At 42.1% G+C, this 15,440-nt stretch overlaps 1 protein-coding gene across 1 annotated transcript in view; it reads right to left on the bottom strand.

Annotated features, from left to right (window-relative positions):
• The window catches only part of LOC104617833 (b(0,+)-type amino acid transporter 1-like), a 10,488-nt gene extending 4,942 nt beyond the window's left edge, over window positions 1–5,546 (bottom strand). The window contains exons 1-3 of the mRNA XM_010283257.1: window positions 4,803–5,546; window positions 3,131–3,264; window positions 3,078–3,085 (exon numbers count right to left, since the gene is read on the bottom strand). Of these exons, the coding sequence (XP_010281559.1) occupies window positions 3,078–3,085; window positions 3,131–3,264; window positions 4,803–5,546 (886 nt within the window). The remainder of the gene's footprint in view (window positions 1–3,077; window positions 3,086–3,130; window positions 3,265–4,802) is intronic.
• Between the last annotated feature and the right edge of the window lie 9,894 nt (window positions 5,547–15,440).

Raw genomic sequence — 15,440 nt, 5'->3', positions numbered from 1 at the left:
TAGAGAGTTCACAGTGTAACATCCAGCTTGTAGATGTATCAAATACTCACCGTAGAACCCAACAGGTTTCTTCCCTCCATTATTCTCACCGAAATTTTTTCCAAAGCCTTTCTAATGATTTAAAGCCTTCTTCCAGTTCCCATAATATTTAGTCACTAGTAACATTGTCTTGTCCAGAAAAGACAGCTTTTCTTCCTGCCTGGTGTATATATATCTACATCCATCCACATTGCAATGGTGTACAAATCTGTCACAACAGGCAAAACCTCCTTTTTTGTGTACAGATGCTGTGGCATAAACCATGGAGATATTGCTATTACAGCCAACAATATTAGCTTGGAAATTGCAGAAAAACAGTTCCCACCAGACCTGAAGAAATACCCTGCATTATAAACTCTTCCCCAAGATGCATAAGAATTTAACCCTTTAACGCATTTCTGCTACTCTGAATCAGGCTTAAGCCAAAGCAATTGCTTGAATTCCAGAAGTTTGGTTCTACAACATGTTCAGACATTTATAGTTTGCTTTCTCCATAACAGAAGAAGTAGCAGGGTTACAAATAGAGATTGAGGTAAATATATGGAAGATATGATAATCTTCTCACCTAAAAGTGAAGCTTGTCTTCTGGAATGAAGCAGCATGAGGAATACTAATTGAGTAATAAATGCTGGTGCTTGGGGTAATTATCATATACATGTACACACACATATACAAGCAAACACACTGTTTATCTAATTGGCAACAATCCAAAATTTGAAAGTTTTTTAGAACACTTTATATTTCCATCTGAATTGTATGGCTTTAAGCCATATGTGCTCTTTTTTTTAGTATCAACTGTCCCAAGTGTTAAAAAATCAAGAGTTGGGCTTTACAAAATCATGGCAGGAGCTTATCTACCACAATAATTTCAGAAATGTAGTTTAGAAGCTTATTATTGGGGTTATGGTCCTTCAGGCTTCGAGTTACTAAGTTACTTGCAGTAACCAGAACAAAAATTTTTCCCTTTTTCAAAATGATGGAATCTGGGCATCCTTGATGATCACGCAACTCCGTAACCACAAGATCTCAAGGGAAAACAACATATATCACAAAATTTATACTAAAATATGCAGCAATTGTGTATTTTTTATTTATGAGATTGGTGCTTTGTTTTTTGAACCCTGAAAATGAACCACAGGGGCTACTGAGATTAACTTCTTACAAGCAAACTCAGATCTGCAGTTGCTGTTAAATCACTGGCATCAAAGAAATGCTGGGGAGACTTTCATGAGCTCCTTTTGTGGCTGCACCTCTCACCACTGAACAATATTTCTCTCTGGCAGTTTCCTTCTTATATGGGGAATAAATGCAATTTAAATGTGGCATGTCATCCTCTGGCTTCTTTATACACCTCCCATCCTTTCTTAATGGCCTGAATAGCTGCATCTCTTGCCTGTGAACCACAGCCATTACACCCTCCTCAGCCTGTGGCTATCTACTTGTCCACCAGGCTTTTGAGTGCCCAGCTTTCTGGTTGCTAGTTCAATGCTTCTTTCTGAATTGCACTCTTGGGGTGAAAAGGTTAATCAGGCAGGAAAAGGAGATGTGTTAAAAGGGAGGAAACTCACAAATAACTTGTTAATCGGGAATGATGGGAAAGGAAGGGCAGACAAAGTTCATGACACTGCAGCTTAGTGAGGCTTTGTAACCTGTTCAGAGAACCAGACCTTTAAAACCTCCTGCTTATAATGACATGAAAGGCTATTAGAGAACACATATAGCAAGAGCTCAGTCAGATCTTCAAACTGGAGATCTTGTCAAATGCACACAGAAACAAAGCTGCTGCTGACTTTTTAGGAAGAGGATGAGCAGCAACATAATCTCTGGATATACTGTGTCATCGTTTCTGCCAGGCGACTCATTTAGGGCTATCATGGATTCTGTGTCTTTGGAAATATTTAGACTAAGGCTGTATGTTCTGGTGGAAGATCGTCTGATTAGAAGTCAATGGTGCCTGCAAGTCTCATGACAGTCCCTTCCTTCTCTTCCTAAAATCCTTGTCTTTCACAGAGCCTGTTTAATATCACCAAACAAATTCAGGTTGATGGAAGGTACAAATAGTTTCCGTGCAACTCTGGAAAAGCACAAGCCAACTTAAAGATACAATTACCAAAGGCCACCCAACCCATGTGTAATGCTTCCCCTTCTCAAAGGTTTTGTAGACATCAGTGTCATTTTCCATTTCCCCACAGATGGGGAAACTGAACTAAAAACCTCTGGTCTGGTCTAAATTCCATGTACTGAGCAGACAGGATTCACCCAGTTGGCTCCTGTCTCACTCCCAAACTGCTGCCTCTGCGTTGGTGGGGCAGCACATTGCCCTCTCCGCTTTTCTGGAAATATCTAAAACGTGGGACATCTCCCAGTCCCCAGGTTTGGATATGCACCCTCAGTGCATCCTCACCGTCTGTGGGGAGATGCTCCTGGTGTGTACTTCACCCCTCTTTATGGCCACTTTCCATGGAGAAAAACATGAGCTGGAGGGGAGCCACAGGTTCCCAGTGGGAATGAATGGGAATGGGGAGTACGGAGTGTGCTGCAGAGTACTCCATCTTGGCAGCTGAGCTGCACCTTGGAGGCGATGGGCCAGAAAGGGCTGGTCAGCCTTGGCCTTCAGTGGGGGAAGGCTATGCACCACCCTGAAGGTGACAGAGCGGGGACTGGCAGCATGCTTCCCCATAACATGGCCTGACAGGTCTTCCCGGCCTGACCAACACAGTGGTGTCATTCCCACTGGGAACAGCACCTAAACCTCCTGAAACTCAGGAGACAACCCGTATTTTACAGGACTGCATTGGCTGTGTTGCCACAAGCAGAGCTCACCCCCAAGTGACTGCCACAGCTCCTGAAGACAGCAGTTCAGCTGGAGTCATGGCTGCTAAGTAGCTGACGTTTACCAGCAAATACAGGCACGTAACCAAAGGAATGGCAATCATCACAGCTCTGGGAAGGGTCACCTGGAAAAGGGATGACAAGGGTGTTAGGTGCAGCACATTTATGCCTGCACTGGGCTTTGTTTGTTTTGTCTTCGCTGCCACCCACATCTCTCACTCAAACTCCTTCGCTCACTAAGGCCACAAGCAGAGCTCACCCCCAAGTGACTGCCACAGCTCCTGAAGACAGCAGTTCAGCTGGAGTCATGGCTGCTAAGTAGCTGACGTTTACCAGCAAATACAGGCACGTAACCAAAGGAATGGCAATCATCACAGCTCTGGGAAGGGTCACCTGGAAAAGGGATGACAAGGGTGTTAGGTGCAGCACATTTATGCCTGCACTGGGCTTTGTTTTGTCTTCGCCGCCACCCACATCCCTCACTCAAACTCCTTCGCTCACTAAGCTTTTCCACAGAATAAGACCTCGATCCAGATTCACATGGCAGTTTTTACACTAGTCTCCCGAAGACGTCAGGCAAACAGTAATTTCAAAAGCTAATCTTTAAAAAAAAAAAAAAAAAAATCCCCCAAATCTTATTCAAAAAGATTTTGGTTCATAGCTGCCCAAGATGCCTGCTCCATACTTTTCGATTACTTTAATAACAATTTATTTGTTACTAGTGTGTTATGTCTCCTGGTGTGCTGCATCTTCCCATGAACATCCCACCGACATGGATGAAGTACCAGTGTGTGATGAATCACATTTAACTGCTCTGAGGGCAAAAGCAAAGCTGGGCAGCACAAGGGAAATTTGCTCTAGGAAGGAATTAGTTTTTTCTTCCTAGTGACAGGATGCTATCTTGGAACTTCATGGACCATTTTAAGGCTCAGTAAAATCAGCAAACACTACCTTACGCAGCTGAAAGCACTGGAAAAACGCAAATAGTAGGGTCATCATAGAATAACTGTATACACCTAAAAACCTGAAATATCAGTTTTTGCATTCCCCATTCCCACCGTAGGTCAAGATACAGCAATTGCTTATGTTGTTACCTCCACCCCGCAAGGGTCTGAATATCAGTGCTCACAGTCCCGTGGGAGAGAGTGCCACATGACCCAAGGATCTTTGCTACCATTTAGATTAACATTTTACTGTGCATTTTCACTTAACCTTTAAAATCCTGTGTGCTGCACTGGTAGAAAGCACACACTATACACTCTGCACTCACACAGCTCTTTCTAAAAAAGGCTTCACTGCTGTGGTGTCTGATCTGTGAAAAGAGGTAATATGGCAGAGAGAGGGCTGACGTGAGATGCAAGTGAGCTACTTCAGTGCCGACAGCGTGGACAGAACAATGACTAAAAAGTAGGCATTTTAAGACAAGGGTCATTCAGAGAGTTAGAGTCCCTCTCCAGTGAGGCTTGGCTTGCTCTGAAGTTCCCCCTCCATACAATGAGGAGAGATAAGCATTTTTTTGAAGCATACATTATGGATCAAGTCTTCTAGGGAGTTAAGAACCCTTTATGGTTATAGCAAAAGTGAGTGCTTTTCTACATAAATCTAGGTGTCTAGAGTGAGATCCTCTGAACAATAGGACAAAACTTCATCCCCAAAGCATCCAAATGCTGCCTAATAGCTTTTTCCAGTCAATGGGGTATTTTAGTGCTTTCTTGCAAGTAGGCTGTTATTTTGCTTAGAGACTCATTTTTATCCTTTCTGGACACATTCATAGGTGTCCAGCCCCAGAAGACAGAACAAACCAGGAGGAAAGCTCACTAGTCTTTCCTCCATGCTCTAATCCCTTGATTACCCCTCTTAACACAATCATAGATAGAATGAAACATAGTAGCAGCAGCATTAAGTAAGTGAAATCCAGCTCATTCACTCACCTCAGGCTTCTTCAGTTCCTCAGTTACATAGTTCAGGTTGTTCCACCCATCATAAGACCAGAGTCCCTGGTAAAAGGCCACTCCAACCCCCCCAATACCTGCAGTCGTATCTTGAAAAGCATTTTGAAAACTCTGAGTTTGTCCCTTGGCAAGCAGCACCAATCCACCCACCACAATCACCAACAAAGCCAAGAGCTTGGCAGCTGTAAAAATGTTCATAATAGACGTTGCCAGCCTCACGTTGAGACAGTTGATGATAGTTAAAAGCAGGATGCAGGCAGCAGCTGTACATTTGACGACAACCTGTGGAGACGAGCATCCAGGGTAGAACGGCGCAACGGCATATTCAGCAAAGCTCAGACAGACAGCTGCCAAGCCAGCTGGTCTCACCAGGATAACAGAAGTGTAGGCGAAAAGGAAAGCAGGAAAAGGACCAAAAATCCTCAAGATGTAAATATATTCTCCTCCAGATTCTTTAATTATGGTTCCAAGCTCAGCGTATGACAAGGCTCCAAACATGGCCAGGAGACCACACGCTGCCCAGATAAGCAGGCTGCTGGCAGGGTTCCCCATATGATGTAGCACCCACTCAGGGGACATAAAGATACCCGAGCCTATCATAGTGCCTGCAATTAATGACACTCCACTAATCAGGCCAACCTCTTGCCTCAGTCTTAATTTCTCCTTCCCTTCACTCAGATCTGTGGATGAATGGGGTGAATCTGTTGTCTTCCTTTTTCTCATTGCGGAAATGTTCGGAGATGTTGTTGTTAGGAAGTAATATGGAACAAGAATGAGGCATTTGAATAAGGACTATCTTGGGCTTTTAGGGTTAAGTTAATAATTACAAAAGTCAGTCTGAACACTGTCAAGAAATACAAACTTAACTTCCGTGTTTTGCATTCTTTCATTACCCGTCTTATCTTGCTAATTTATTATGGTTCAGATCCTGCCAAGACTGACTACCTCTGAATCTCCTTGCTAGCAGTGGTAATGGATAGCATTCAGCACCACCTCAGAATCACTCAGCACCTTACTGGATTATGTCCCTGATTACCTCTCCTTCAAATTATGCTTCAAATGGCATCTGAAATAAGGGTCAGGTAAGCAAAATCCCCATGCAAATCTGTACTTTATTCTTTGGTTAAAAGTCAATGCTCAAGCACCTGCTTCAGTGCTCAATCGTATTTTCATTCCCCGCTATAAAGTGATCAAACGAACAAGCCTGTCACCCAACATGCTATGGCTTTGCTCAGCGAGGAATAGTTCCAGTGTCTTAATGAAAGACACAAAAAAGTTCTGCTAAAAAGAGTCCAGAGACTGTTTTTCTGCACAGTAATAGGGGGCAATTCTATTTTTTTTTTTTTTCGAATTTTAGAAGGTACAGGAGGAGAAGAGTGAAAAGGCTGTAATTACATGTTTATGGGTTCTTTTTGCCAATGTACATGAGGTATGCACATTCTTACCAGACCATGATCCTTAGAGGACTTCGTTGCTGCTCATCATATACACACTTCAGTGCACACCCAAGAGAGACGTAGAGGTACAAGCTTTTGGAAATGCCACTGACAGACAGGTATCTGACACCGTTAGATATCTAACATGTAAAATTTCAGTCTTTGAGGAGGGTTCTGCTATAAATCTGAATATTGTCACAGTGCATGAGAGTGTATTTTGTGATCTGTGACATATACGAAGTATTGAGCAGAAGGGAATGTCCATACGGATTCCTTTGAACTTAAGCTAAACTTTACTGACTGCAACTGTAAAGAAGAAGAGTTACTGTCCTCGGTGGTCTCTTGTAGACTCCTGTTTTGGTAAGTACCAGGAAAGAGGAGTGAGACCTTCCTCAGTCCTTCATGGAAACAGCAGACCTTGAATCTTTAAAACTATCTGTCCTCCTCAACCATTTGAGCTAAAAAAAGCATGCATGTAAACAGAAAAGTATTTTTATTGTTTGTCTAAAAGGTTGTTCTTTTCTAAAACATTTAGATTTCTCTTTGCTTGTTTGTTTTTTTTTTTAAACATCTTGCTAGCTTTGCAGTTTTCTGCAAGAAGAGTCCAAGATAATTCTCGGACTCTTAGCAAAACTCATAGCCTTGTAAGAAAAACAACATATATAAGTCACATAATTTCTCATGCTAAAGCAAATAAAGTTGCACAAATTTTTGCATTGGGCTGAAGGTCTTTAATTTCTTCAAAGAAGGAAAAAAATAACTCAAATCTCATTACAGAGTAATTTTCTTTTACAATAGAAGTCTTATCATTAGATGAAGGAAATAATGAGAAAAGTTTGGGAGGAAGGGTTCTAAGAGGTACTAGAAGCTATTCCAACTCACTAGTATTCACTAGGAAATGGATCCCAGCTGGATTTCTCCTAATTTCAAAGTCACTTATAAAAATTCACAGCTGATCAAGCTATAGCTTTAACAAGCATGAAAGGCTACTTTATCTGTATCAAGTAATTTTTTTAAGTCTTCCTAGCAAAGATGTGAGTTCTGGGAATAAACATACACACCTTGTACTGCAAGTTAATGCATTGCAAGTTAATGGTTTGCAAAGTGCTTGAGAACTTGAAGGGAGGCATCCCAGTAATGCAGAGTATTTTGTTTTACTTCTACTAAGTGACAGTGCTCTTGTTAGCTGGTTTAACTATTAGTAGTTTATTCTTTCTAAAGTTGCTAATCACAGTGTTAGGCGATGCTGGAATCTTTCAGAGACCTAAAAGTCTGTTTTTTCTGCACTACAGACACTCTATTTCTGTGTGCATCCATAGATGTACTACGTATACCAATCCTAACTGAAAATGTATTCACAAAATATGGTTAAATCAATGCTAAAGGAAAACTTAATATGACTACAGGTAGTTAAGTATCCTTCTAGTAAGATTACAGATGTATTTCCATAACTGTTCTCCTGTTTTAATGAAGGAGCTTCTTTTCTAAAGTGTAAATGCAAGGTTCTTGGAGGCCCTGAGAGAATCTTTTCAAATTTTTACAGTTCCTCCTCCTAGATATTAAGAACTTTTAACCTAATGTTGTAGAAAGAATCAGAATTCCTTCAAATTTGATCATGTAAAAAAAATTCTATAAGACAAGGACTAATTAACTGCTACATCAATAGCTTCAGTCAGTTCCTAAAGGGAGATGTACTCCCAAACCCAGGATCATTGTTACTCAGTTCTAACTGCTTCTACCTAAAGTAATAATGGATCTAATTAATCATAAGAAATCGAGGCTATTCCTGTGGAAGCTAAGACAGTCTGATTGCTTTAGATTTTTCTTTCCATTGACTTGCTCTTTTTTTGGCTGGTATCATCGGTAAGGAGCAGCCATAAGATATTTCAGTCAAATGGGTTGTCACAATTATCATTTGTCAAAACTGGCTATGTAAAAGGGCATCTTGCTGCTCCCCTTCAAAAGATGTGCATGATCAGAGGTAAAAATAAAGTACTGCTTTCTTCTTATGTGGAGTAACAAAACTTTGTTGCTCAAGCTGTCACATAATAAGTCTCCTACCTAAACAACTCCCACTTTTCATTTACCTTTGACATTGCAATGGGTGGTTGCCATCTACTGGTCTCAAAACAATAAGGCAGCTTTGTCCAGTGGAACATGGCTCATTCTACATTTGGTTTTGATATTTTGCATTACTCATTAAGAAGAAACCCTACAATAAGTATTAGTTCTTCAATATTAAGATAACACAAAGAGAGAGTATAGTTGAGTCATGAATGAAAATTCTCCTTAATGTGTTTAGGGCTATTTTTATGCCAGCAATAGCTACAAGGACTAGAGAAAGCTAATTTAAGGTAAAGGCCAATGTCAGTGGTAAGAACTAGACAAAACATGTGGGCAAATATTTTGCAATATTTAATTTCAGGTCCCAGGAGTGGTATTTGGAACACAGTTACGGGCTTGGCTTCCCTGTACCATGCTTTTAGTTACAAATCTCAGAATGTGGATTAAAAATAATGCACAACTTGAGGATGGAGTGGTCAAAGCCATTGCCTGTAACTTTCTTCAGAGGTAGACACCAATATTATACTTACAAAATTGTGCAGGGATCAAGTTTTTCTGTTTTTAAATACAAAAAACCAAACCAAAACAAAAAAAAAAAACCCAAGTTGTATGAGATGAACTAAGGGTTAGAGAATTCATCCAGGACATAAGATGTGGGTTCAATGGCCTTCTCTACTTGAGAACATGGAAACCCACAAATCCAAGTTGAATACCCTCACCTCCAAAATGCAGGCTTTGAGCTGCATTTGCAGGCAGATTCAAAAGTACCTGCACTTGTGATAGAAGTAGAGATGCCTGCTTGAAAAGAAGGAGAAAATTAAGGCTAAGAAAGTGGGGCTTTGAAGTAGGTCTTGAGCCCAGAAGAAAAAATGGGGCAGGAGAAAACATGTCCCAGGTGTGAAAAACAGGAAGAGGGAAGAGGACTCATTTAGAGATGTCTGCCCTATACCGCTTGACTCTAAGCCTCTAACCCCCACGGCGTCCTGGCTTTTCTCACATCTGAGCCCCCAAACAGCGCAGCTTTGTGTCTCCACCCCACTGGAGATGCCCTGGACTCACCACGTCCTTTCCTGGCTCCTGTCAGCCGCTGTGCAGCCTGAGGCCAGCAGCGCTCAGGTCCCCCCAAGGGGCTAGGGTCCCCCAAGGGGCTAGGGTCCCCTGCTGTGCCCTGCAGCAAAAAGGCTGTGCCTGGGATTCTAAAAACGCCAGCGTGAGCTGCAGCTAGCAAATAAACCAGCGTGGGCTACTGGGAGTAGGATCCGGGGGGGGAAAAGGCATTTCTAAGGATGTATGACAGCCTTAGGCTTCACAGCGAGAGTAATCACCGAAACGGAGCTTGTTCAAGTATGGAGAGCAACTGCCTTTCCCCGTCATGTTACAATAGCATGTAACATGCTATTAAGAGAGAACCTAAAAAACCAGAATTTACTGTAAGCTGAGTTAGTGCTTCCTGCCCGGGTCTGCAGGCAGCCTGCAGCAGAACGGTGAGCTCCAGGCTCCCCGCTCCCGCTCAGTAAGGGCTCAGCACACCCTGCTTCTGCAACTATTAAACTTTGAAAGATTCGCTCTTGGTTTACAGATGCTCTGCACGAAAACGTATTTGGTATCCCCTATGTTGCCAATCAGATACTGGATAATTTGCTATCTTCTTGTATTCAGGAGGGAGCTGCTAGTGTCGTACTGCATGTTTTCTGGGCTGCCCTACGGAGTCGGGCTAGAGCTCCCACTCTTACATGTTGCATGGGTGTACTCTTAAATAGAAGAACTGTTACAGAAAATAATGGTGGAATAACACAAAATAAGAACCACAGCTGACAAGAAAGTAATCACAACTTTCATGAGTACTGATCCCACCTTGCAAAGGTCAGGAGTTGTGACTTAAAGTTTAGTTTACAGACATTTTATTTTTATTATAAAGGTTTATAATAAATTTTTACTAGAAAGGTTTATAATAAATCTAGAAAAGATAATGCTGCCTCTGATATGATTAGACTAGCAATCTGACGCTACACAGGCAAATAAGGATTGCATTTTTACCACTAGACACTGTAAACATTAGAAACCAATACAACCAGAGAAGATTCTAAGCAAAGATCTCAGTCCTAAGACTAAGAGCAACAGGACTCTGTGTTAAGTGTTCAGTGCATGCACTGACTGCTGCCCACACGTGTGGGGCAGACCAGTCTTCCACTGCTCTCCCCCCATGTTGGGGCAGGATGTCCTTCAGCATGCAGTCAGGGCCAGCGTGAGGTCAGGCTTTGCCCCTGCGTGCCCAAAATGTTTAGTTTGTGGAGGGGGTATAGGCTGTGCGATGGGCTCTGGGCCACAGACCACCATGAAGTTGATCTCCTGGGTTAAGCTTAGTCAGGGACGAGGGGGCTCAGCCCGTCTCCGTGACAGCTACTGCCTAGCTTCTCAAAAAGCTAGGACAAGGGCTTAATTTTAACTCTCTGTTGAATTATAACCTTGCTTTGATACTGCCAAATATCAAGGCAAAAAAATGTTTGCCTGGAAGAGTCGCATAGGTTATGGCACTCTTTTATATCTCTGGCTGGTACTTTATGGAGTTCTAACAAACACATATTTTGCAGCTAATGCTTCATCTTGTGCAATTTTACCAAGAGAAAAACAAATTATCTCGTGAAGACGGTGATGTGTTAAGATTGTAATTACTCCCATCTGTATGCTTTGGTTAAATTTATAAATAGATGTGAATAAAAGGAAGGATAAAACGGATTACACATCTTTTCTTGGCCTTCCAGGGGAAGTATGTGTGGGAGATGGGGACCAGGTTTTAACTCCATTTGGTAAATTTTCATTTGAGATTGTCTGAAGAAAAGGACTGAGCTTAACAATTTGGAGGACTCTTTCTGGTCCCAGATCATAGCTTCCTAATTGCCCTTGTCAGCGATGCAGTCAGCTGATAAATTCATAACGTAATAATGACGTCCAAGAATCACTCTGAAGAAGTATTGTTCTCTTGAATGCAAACTGGATGAATCTACAGACGTTGTCTTCTAATTTTTAGCCCTTAGCCAAAATGGGTGGAAAGGCATTCTTATTTACACACACAAACTTCCTGTTTTGCAGTCCACTAACAGGATGTATTACGAGGGAAGAAGAAGTTTTCCAGCTGAAGTGGATTTCCGTCTGGGGCCAGCTCAAGCCAGTAGGCAAAGCAGGCCACGGGCTGCGGGGTGTGCTGTGGTCCCTACTTTTCCTGTGCCAGGGAAACGGGAATTGACTTTTCCCATTTGACCAGCGAACCTCCGCTTCCCACTTGCAAAGCTCTTCGCTCCCTGCGTTAGCGGAGCAGCAAAGGTATAGCCGGGTGGCTGGTGGGTTCCTCCCCCAGCAGCTCCTGCAGAAAAACAAAGTGCTGCTCTTCCTTCTCGCCCTGCCTTTTCTATTTTCTGCTGCAAGACGCAAGCTCACCCTTGGGCCCCCACCCCAGCACTGGGGGGTGCGGATGCAGAAACGGCTGTTGGGTCCTGATAGGAGATTAGCTGAAGACGGGGGTCCTCTATTGCAAAAGAGGGAGAGCTGACTCAGAAAAAGAACTTGAATTTTGCAATGTTAAAAAATACATTCTTTCAGCTCGATGAATTTTTTTTTTCTGTGTTTGACTAACTGCCAAGGAAGAGGGATGCATTAGAAGCAGAAGAGATACTTCAGAAGTCTGTAAAACCTGCAGATGTAATTAAAGGTAAGCCCACATATGTATGAATACAGTCGCTATTTATGTAATACTTTATGCAATACATGCATAACAGTGACACCTACTTTTTAGCATTACAGTGCTCAACCATTTTGTTTATGCTCAGGAAGCAAGCTAAGATTTCCCTTCCTGAATATATCTCTGGCATTGCATATTCACTGTGCTATGCCTTGTTGCTCTGAAGGCATGTTTGGCACAGAATAAGGTTTGGGTGCTCTACGTGGAAATGGGGGCCAGTGGGTATGTCTTCATGCTATAATGGTGAGTCAGAACGGGGCTCTCAACCAGCTCTGAGCTAATATGGCTGTGCTGCCATACCATGCTGAATACCATATTGGTATTCAAATGATGTGTCCGGTCATGTAGACATATCTTGTTGCTTGTGGTCAGCTCCTTTGACACTGTGCAAGAACAGGAAATCCTGGGGAGCTTCAGGTACGGTTAAGATGATAGAAGAAAAAATTTTAGTCTAGTGATTACACCACAAGAGCAGAGATGACCAATGTGACCCTAAGTAAAGTCCACTTGGTATTGGGGCTGCTTCTTCAGAGTCCTATCAGAAGAGCCTACTGCAGCTGGGATGATCAGTATTTGATACGGCAATAGGTAGAAGGGTGTTGATGAACCTAAGATGAGAGAAACTACATAAGCCAAAGTACTGTTGCAGATCTTTCTTCTAATTTATCCTCTGTACTATAGCTCCTAATTTTTGAAGATGCAGACAACTTCTAGTTCACACAGGTTAAGTTGGTGAGACTTTATGCAACAAGGTTAAAACTTACGGATATGCTTTTAGGATTCTTAGAACGTTTTTCCTTAAGAAAGAAAAAACCCGCCACATTCTTCCCACTCTTCCTTGTTCTGACATGGCTGAACTATCTTATTCTAAGTGCGCACAAAAAATACTGCTTCTTATTCAGAGCTCTTGTGATTGCTTCCATTGCCTGGGATATTTCTTTGAACTTTTTTCCTTTTTTAGAAATTAGAGTATTTACTCATTACTGATTAATATATTAAATGAGTGAGAAGCAATTTGATGTTCATCCTTGGGTTTCATTCTTTGAACTGAGTATAATATGCAATCTTCAGTTCTAAGAGCCACAGTCTGCATTCAGCGTGAAGAGTTCTTGGAACTTAATTCTCCACTGGAAAGAAAAATACACTTCTGTTGAGACACACAGGCTTTTTTCTTAAGATAAGCATTGATAGCCACTCTGTTGTGAACAAAGTGAATGTGAATCTAAAAAACAGCTGGCGTTATCTCTGGCTTTGCCACTCCAAAGCTATTTGCATTCATGTACATGAAGTGATGCCATTAGTTACTCTTGTTCTGTTGAATGACTGTCTGTGGTTGTTGTGACTCTGAGGTATGTTTATGAAGCTTGTTTATACCTCAGCCAATTATGAGGAGGTGAATAACGCAGGGACAAAAGCCGTCTTGCCGGTGAAACGAGTCTTCAGCTGACACCTTCTTGTCCATTCTAGCACAGACTGACTTAACAAAGCACTTCCACAGGAGACACTTCTTTCTTCAATGTTCATGAAGGACAAGTTCATGAAGATACGTGCTGCAGGGCTGCGCACTCCATTCGCTGACATCTCCTCTCATGCATTTCGGAAAAGCTGATCACGTCCACAGGAGCAATGACCATGTAACTGAACGGCAAGTCAGCCTCCCTACATTTTAAAACAGTAGTGTACTAATGAGTAAGTGCAAAAATGGGATTAATGACAAAATTTATTATAATTCAGCTGTGAATTTTCTGTTGGTCCTAAACTCTAGTGTTCTTATTGGCACTAGCTCAGTATGTTATACCAGTTGCTAGCCAGTCCAAAAAAACCCCCAAACCAGAATAGATGGTCTTCCTTGAAGAAACTTACAGTTGTACAGACAGGTAGGGGAAACAATTGGAAATACTACCACAATTTTGAGCAATAGAGCAAACTGGGCTTTTCAGCACACTGAGAGTCCAGCTGTTGTCAAATGGGTTTAGAGAAATTGTACTAAAGGAAGGCCTTTTTGTACCAGCTTTTGTATTAAATGGGAAATCTGAAGGATGCTAAGGTAACTCAGAAGAGTTCTTCCCACATATGGGAAAAAAGCTTTAGGATGTTTAGCCTTAAACTCCAGTCAAAATTGGACAACGGATGCAGTTGCATATAGTGGGCCAAATGTTTCTGTATCTGAAGAGATAGGAAGAGGCTGCGAAGCTTGTAGGAATTAAGGCAACAGTATTGGTACAATGCGATGTAGCAGGAGCCAAGTTAATGAACAGGTTACATAGTCAAAAGCAATAGAAGAGCAAAGTCAATGCTGAGTTAGTGTGGTGAATGAGTTTGGCAGGGAAAGGTGTTTTGTGAAGCAATGGTGGGGCAAAAGGATGTGTGGATGGGAAAGTCACTCTGTATGGAGAGTCTGCAGCTTCTAAGCACATTTCTCTGGGGTCCGCCTCCTGAGGGGCGGCTAGCCAAAGGGGATGCTTGGCCCACTGGGCCGGAGTTCTTATCTCAGTAAACCTTCCTGTGGTCACTACTGGCCTAGAACATAGAACCGGCCGAATCCTACAGCAACGCATTTAGCAGCAAGTCTTGTGAATGCAGTATTTCAGACTCATTGATTTTTAAATTAATTAATTGATTGTATGTCTGTTGACAAAGTGGAATCCATAACTGTGCATCGGGTGCCTAGATTTGCTACACAGTACATGAGAAAATTAATAACTTAAGAATGGGATTTGCTCCTATAAATGTGTGAAACTCCTGAAGATGCTGAGAACTGAGCAAGGCTCACCTATTTATGACTGCTCCTTTTAAGCAGTGAGATGGTAGTTAGACTGGGGATTAGGCTGGGGGTAGTCAGACTTGGGGGTTGGACTAGGGGATCATTAAAGGTCCCTTCCAACCCAAACCATTCTATGATTCTACGACTGCAAGGCCAGCAAGGCCATTAAGTAGCAGATCTGAGACGAAGATCTTGAATTCTTCCCTGCAAACAGCCCAGCTGCAGCGGAGGGCAGCCAAAGTAGTCTGCTGATTTTTGGGACTCTCTCTAAGGAAGTCAGACCTGTGAATCTTGAGCAAAGGAATCAAATTTGGGTGCTCCCCAGTCCTGGGATTAAAGGGTGTTGCACACTTTGTTTTAAAAGAGTGCAACCTTTTGTAGGTACCTGCATCTTTTCTGGAGATGCTTTGATAAGGTCTACCACATCTAGGTAGATTTTTTTCTACTTTTTTTTCACTTCCATGGAGAAATACCGTGGTTTTAAATAATACAGGTTAATTTTTTACTTTACTTCTAGTTCTAACAACACTGTCAAAACTGCTGGGAGTGTCGTGGCACAGCAGGACAAATTTTGTTTGTGTAGAGAGCCTTAGGTCTCCAAATTTGCAGCTTTAGAA

The sequence above is a fragment of the Phaethon lepturus genome, unplaced genomic scaffold, assembly GCF_000687285.1.
Source record: "Phaethon lepturus isolate BGI_N335 unplaced genomic scaffold, ASM68728v1 scaffold11523, whole genome shotgun sequence".
Taxonomy (NCBI): Eukaryota; Metazoa; Chordata; class Aves; order Phaethontiformes; family Phaethontidae; genus Phaethon; species Phaethon lepturus.
Note: the sequence above shows the minus strand (reverse complement) of the source record. Positions and strands in the feature narration are given on the sequence as shown.